At 44.8% G+C, this 6,501-nt stretch overlaps 1 protein-coding gene across 4 annotated transcripts; it reads right to left on the bottom strand.

The window, feature by feature from the left end:
- Positions 1-3,786: 3,786 nt before the first annotated feature.
- eny2 (ENY2 transcription and export complex 2 subunit) lies at positions 3,787-6,050 on the bottom strand. 4 transcript variants are annotated; one of them, XM_040166255.2, is made up of 6 exons: positions 5,851-6,050; positions 5,626-5,683; positions 5,459-5,536; positions 4,951-5,021; positions 4,552-4,626; positions 3,787-4,369 (listed from the first exon to the last, which is right to left on the bottom strand). In XM_040166255.2, the coding sequence occupies exons 3-6, from the start codon at positions 5,524-5,526 to the stop codon at positions 4,296-4,298; spliced, it is 288 nt and encodes a 95-aa protein (XP_040022189.1). In that variant the 5' UTR covers positions 5,527-5,536; positions 5,626-5,683; positions 5,851-6,050; the 3' UTR covers positions 3,787-4,295. The 4 variants fall into 4 exon arrangements, with proteins under 4 accessions (XP_040022189.1, XP_040022191.1, XP_040022190.1 ...); XM_040166257.2 differs by having other exon boundaries at positions 5,459-5,532; positions 5,851-5,943; XM_040166256.2 differs by having other exon boundaries at positions 5,459-5,532; positions 5,626-6,003.
- Between the last annotated feature and the right edge of the window lie 451 nt (positions 6,051-6,501).

Below are 6,501 nucleotides of genomic sequence, written 5' to 3'. Positions count from 1 at the left end.
AGAGCACCTACTGGGCTTTTCCCATGATGATGAGAGCCTCTCCGCTCGGCCCAGCCAGCAGGCAGTGGATAAGGGCCCCAGGCTGCTCCCACCTCCACTCTCTCCCCTTTCCCCGAGCCGCCACCCCCCCCCCAACCCTCCTCCTCTAAGTCCCCTCCAAGTCATGATCTGGCCCGTAAATACGTACTGGGAGAAAAATAGGTTCTGTTAGATGAAACTGGGTCTCTGTGTGTATCAGCGCACGACTCAGGGGAGACAAGAGAGAAGAAGCAGGCACTAAATCCATTGGAGTCCACTGATAGCGCCTGTTTGCACAGCCACTGCCGCTTCCTTTGATCAAATGGTTGGGGGAGCGGGGGGTCGTGTGGCGCTGCCGAAGGTCAGCTATATATTACACTCCTAAAAGTGATTACTGAAATTCTTAAGTGAAACCATTCTGCTGCCAGGGTGTGCTCTAATCCCCTGCAGCGTTGTCTGGGCCGGGGCCTCTCTGTGGATCTGTGCGCCCAGCACTCCTTTTCCCCTTCCCCACTTGTGTTTTCTATCATCAGAGCGGGCCTTAAAAGAGTCCCTGCATGGAAACATGGCCTATCCAGTTGCAATATCAACGGCCGGGGCACGGAGGGAAGAGAGGAGGAGAGAGGAGAGGGGAAAGGTAGTGTCGAGGAACAGAAATGTGCGCGGGCTTCAAAGGCTGCGGCAGCAAATTACGGGTTAGGCATTGGACACGACAGTGAGTGGCCTTTACATCAGAAACAGGGTAAACAACGTCCGGATCGGGTTTCGCTTCCCTCCTCGGTTTTGTTGAGCAGAGGACCCCCCCCCCCCGGCTCTCCATCTGCACGCTGGCTGTGCTGTAGGTAGAACGCTACCACAGCTCAATGAGGACTTTTTGTATAAATGAGTGGATGAACGTTAACGAGCGTATTTCAATACAATAGAATTGGACAATTTAAGACTGGTAGCCGGTCCTTGCCACAACGCAACACATTCTGTAAAAAAAAAAAAATCAATTACCATGCCTCACCAAACAGAAGTACTGCCATTACAAACACGCTTCAGGTGAGAAAACTGTGTGTGTGTGTGTGTGTGTGTGTGTGTGTGTGTGTGTGTGTGTACAGCACTACACGTTGAGACTGAGCCAGCTAACATGAACTAAAGAAGAATTATGTGAAGTCATGCTCTATGAAACTTTATACACATTTGCTGATCATTACCTAAGATTGCTTTGTGTTAACTTTGGCAGGCCCGCTCCTGGCTCTCAGATTGAAAAGGGGATGATGTATTTCCTCTTATTTATTATTTGCGCTGGGCTACTGAGAGGGGGAAGAAAGCGTGTGAGTGGTATGCCTGCGACTGGTGCACCCATGCCAGGAATAACAGAGTGAAACTTGCTCTTCAGCCTCATTAGTGTGTAGAAAACAGATCCCAGGAGACGCAGCAGAGCATGAATACATTCAAAACTGTTTCAACTACAAGATGCTACACAATAACTTCTACCTGTTTCTGCTTTTCTCCTTAAAACTAGAGCGTACGCAGCACAGAGCGCTGCAAGTGTGTAGGCTTCAAAAGAGTTGCAACCCCATGTTGCACGTCTCATAAATTCTAGTGAGGGAATTCAAAGAGAAATTTATCGAGCATGGCATTCACACATGTTGACAGTAAAGAGGGCCAACTGCACACCGGGTCTTGGGAATTTGTGGGAGCACATGGCCCCTTCTTTTGCTTTGAAAAACCTGCTTTGACCCTGTTCTGCTTTAGTAATGTATTTGCCCTTTCCATCCTGAAAAAAAGATTTATCAGAGACGCATAAGCCCATTGCAGCCTCCAATAAATTAGAAATGTCCGATATGCTTTCGTAAACATGGGGAGATTTTTCCATTGATCTTAAATAACCAGGGCTTGAGATACAGTAATTCATGAACACTTAAACCATCACCATCTTAAGCAGGTGCACGTTTATCCCAAAGAAAGGCCACGCATTGTTTCATATGTAATACAACATCCCTTCCTAACATTCGTATATAATACGAGCATGTCCCTGCCATCTGTTTCCACCCAGCACTGCGTTTTCTTCACTTGTCTGTACAGTAAGGGAGGTGTTTATGGTCTTTGGATGTTGCCAATTCCACTGGAGAGAGGACCTCAGAGCACCTCTGGGACTCTGCACACGGGACCACGCTTTTGGCTCCATTGCCTATTGACACAGCTGCTATCGTGATGAAATGATCCGATTCCAGGGGTGGTGAATATATCTGCGCACACTTACCTACGCGCACACCAAAAGCACTCGCAGACACGCACATGTTTGACTTTTCCTTTTAAATGTCATCAAGTGCTGCTCAGACACAGCTTGATATTGACTTTGGTTGAAGAAGGGCGGTCCTGGCCTTTGTTGTTGCTTGACTTATGGTGGTTCATTCAGAGGCTGCCTCACAGGATGCTACAAAGTGTGCGTTTCCTCGCCATCGGCCGCCACTGTGATCACCAGGACAGTTCTTAATCAAATCTCTGCCGTGCAGGCCTGAGCCAGCGGACAGGAGAAAGGTTTCTCGAATCATGTCGTTCTTTTATTTGGATAAATGCTTTTCCATGTATTTTTTGTTTTTTTTTATGATGTGCAGAGTTATCTGGAAACTGTACAGCTCCTTGGCACAGCTGTGGAGGGCCGCGGTGACGGAGAAAAGCCGAGAACAGAGAGTGAGAAAGTAAATAAAAATCTGTATGATAATAAATTGCATCACTGGTAATTCTATCCAGTGGTGCACTACAGTGCGCAGGACCCCCTTTATGTGCGGGGAACAAGGGGGGGTGGGAGGGGATTGATGTAGGCCATTAAAGGAGCGTGTGTGCGACGCTGGAGGGGTGCGTTTGTGCATTGTATATCAGCATGTTGTCACCTGGGCTGATGTCACAGCGGGTCCTTTGGCTGAGAAAACACCGGCTCAGACTCACTCACTGCCCTCTAATGTGCTACTTGCGCCGAGCCCTGTGTCGTTTTGCCTTTGCGGCCTCTACATATCCAGATCCCTGACCGGTGAGGCATTGTGCGAGTGTAACTATAGAAACCTTTAAAACAAAACAAAATGATGTGGTTCGGGATGTGGATGGAAGAAGAAAAAAAAAAGGTCCAGCTTTAGGACCAAAGATTCCTGTAACGGTTCTGTTTTATGTGACTTGCAAGACAACATTAAAACGGTATTAGGGCGTTGAGAGATCATGACCTGGTCTTCTCTGCCTCGCAGAGTAACTCAGAGCAGTGACTCTCACTGGGACACTTGAGTGCACTTGTTCATTTCGTAGAGTTCGCACAAAGGACCTTGAAACAATCCGACAACCAGTTTCTGGGAGGGCCATTGGTCCATTGGTGCCTGCACCGCTCCCTGTGAGCAGGGTCACTCCTGTTTATTTTTGGACAATGTCAGTCTTGCCCCGCCCTCTCCACATTGTGTTACATTGTTTTAAATTTGTGAAAGCAGCAACTGGCTTTTCGTTACAGAAAAGTGGTCCTTTGGGATTTAAGTGGAAAACGTTCATTTACAGGACTAGTTGACTGATTTGTGGTGAATAACCATCATATTTTAGTTTGATAGATAAGGTATAAAACTGGATGCTGCATTGATACCTGCAATAACACACTACACATACAAATCCTCATTTAGATGTGCAGTGCTTATGAAAAAGGATTTGCACCAATTGATAAATGCTCCGGGAGAATTAATTGCTAAATTGCAGTGTGGCCGGAAAGAGGATATTAACAGGAACCAACATATGTTAATCTTAACCTTTTTATAAGTATTTTAATTATGTCCAAATGACTTCGACATCGGTTTTACAGGCAATGAATAACTTTAGAACCTTTACCATCTAAAGGCCGTCATACATGATGTGAGCAATGGGATGGTCCCCAACAATTTAAAAGAGTAAGTGATATTTTTAGCACTTACTTCATCGGTTTCCTCATAAATTAATATAATGAACCAAGAACTGCCACAAATGATTCAATTTGAAAATAAAAGCTTCAATTCAAATGTAAAATAGTTTGTATATGTTTATATATTATAGTATTTAAAATAACTGCTGCTCAATAAATCTAGACCTTATTAACCCTGAACATCTGTTATACAAAGTAAGTGCATTAACAAATACATGATACGTGTGTCCCACAGAATTATTAAAAATATAGGAACAAGAAAAGTGTGTAAGTATGTGTCTACATATTCTAGATAAATGAATGCACTAAACATGTGTTATATCATGATAGTATGGGGAAGTTAAAATGTTATAAAGTATAACTATGTGGCATGCTGAGCCAAGAAGGCCCTTATTCGGTGGAGGAGCTCTTTCTTGACGCTGTCCGGCACCAAAGCTGTGAGAGAGAAAGAGAGAGACAAGGACTGTGACTTAGATCATTCAAACATATTACAGTATATACCACATAATGTATGTCTAAGCTACACATCCACATCCCGTCCTTCTACCAACACTCAATGCAAGTGGTGGTAGCAGGAGAAGTGACAACAACTCTTCTAAAGTCTCAAGTGAAATGACCTCTTCCTTTAGGGGTGATCTCTACCAGCAGGTCCTCCACGGTGACGTGCTCCAAGCCTTTGTCTTTGATCACTTCTGCAAATGAAAACGGTTGATCGTTCAACACAACAACAAAAGCAGTTGTGTAGAAAGTTGTAAAGCAAAACCCTTTCCCTTTACCTACAAAACTAATATACCTGCAGTTTGTTTGTCTTAAATTGTGTTCATTTTGAATGCTTTACACATTATGTGGCAATTTGCTGGATGTACTTTGCTCACTTCAGGTGCTGAGCTGGTTCATGCTTTAATGGCAGAAAGAAGTTAGGATATACATTCTACAGAGTGTTTGATTGTGATTCCATCACAACGTATTACGCCATTCTGATTCTTGACAAGTGTTTTAAGAACAGTTTGGTTTACCTTTGCAGTGAGCTTTCATCTGATCCTTCCATCCGCACTCAGTGAGCTTAGCCCTCAGTAACTCCTTCAGTCTGTCAACAAGATGCATCCATGTCATGTTCACACTCATTCTAAATCACTTTTGCAAAGCGAGAGTTACTTTACTGTGCAGCACACTGATTATTGTAGTAACTTTTATCTTATTCCAATAGTTCTAGTAATTAATCACAGCCAACTCCTTCTTCATCTCGACCATTGCATTGATGATTCGGCGCAGCTGTGAGACTATGCAGAGTGACCCGTTGCCAGGGCAACGAAGCAGCAGCCATGTTTTGGTAGCTTGAGGAGCCACCTGGTCACACAGCTGGCAACCTCTCCATCTTAACTCATATGCTGTGCCATGTTTCTCTCTCACCATGTTGATACAGGATGAGAGGCTGGCAACGACACGCCACCAAAAAAAACCTCAACAGCTGACGTAAATAAAACACAGCCTAGAATTGCGTCACTTTGAGGCCTTTGCGCTTACCTCTCTCGTTCCCCCATCTCGGTCAGCTTCTGGTTCACCGTGGCCCTCATTCTGGACTCTTTGCTCATAGTCTTCTGCCTGACGTCAGGGGGACAGGGGGAATAAGTCCACAATGAGAAGGCACTGACTAAAGCAGGTTCACCTAAAAACCGCAACAAGTTACTTACACGCCAGAGATGGATACGAGGTCCCGCAAAGTTACGGTGAAATGACGTTAAACTGCCGCTGAGAAAACAACAGGCATATTGGGGACAACCAACGTTATTTAAACACCAGACAACAGCTATGAGATCAGATACACGCTTGGTTTACGTTTCAAGGCCATTTAGCTGCACATTTGTGTTTGAAATGTGACTAAAGAGAAGAGACTATTTTGATTCCACGGGTTTTACCATCAAGTATTAGGGTCCGAGCAGAAACACGTGTTTGTTCGATGGTTCCTACACCTCCGTCCAATGCAACACTCGCTTACCCCAGAAGGCGGCAGTGTTGGCTAATTAATTAATCGGCTCAAGACGACACGCAATACCAGGCCCATACACGGTGCACCCTCTGAACCCTGACCTTTGAACCCTGGGCCATGACCCCTCAGGGACTTAACTAACGTCACCTGGGTAACGGTTTAGTGTGAGTCTGTAAGGGCTTGAACTGGTGTAAATATAAATGGGACAGCACTTTGCTGCAACATATCACGTCACCATGACAACGTCCAAAGACATGATTTACAGTTGAGTGATTTATTTCGTACTTGTTACTCTCACGTCTTCACGGCTCCGTCCCAATCAAAGGAAATTGAATCAATAAGTTGATACTTCTTCCTCGGAAAAGGAGGGAGTCGTTATCCTCTTTTTAATGTCACATTCGCAATGACTTGTGTGTAATTCCTTTGGGCAAAGTCAGCATCTAATGCTGACCCACAGCTTTTCGTTAAGAGCTCAAAGTGTATGCCAGCCCTCAAACCCCGAAGGAGCCCGTAAGGGTGAAAATCGTTGACCTTTCACCTCCATTAAGGGAAAATATTAGTTTATTTCACATGGCTCAGA

This window comes from Gasterosteus aculeatus, chromosome 20 (assembly GCF_964276395.1).
Source record: "Gasterosteus aculeatus chromosome 20, fGasAcu3.hap1.1, whole genome shotgun sequence".
Taxonomy (NCBI): Eukaryota; Metazoa; Chordata; class Actinopteri; order Perciformes; family Gasterosteidae; genus Gasterosteus; species Gasterosteus aculeatus.
The sequence above is the reverse complement of the archived record's forward strand: the minus strand, read 5'-3'. Positions and strand labels throughout refer to the sequence as shown.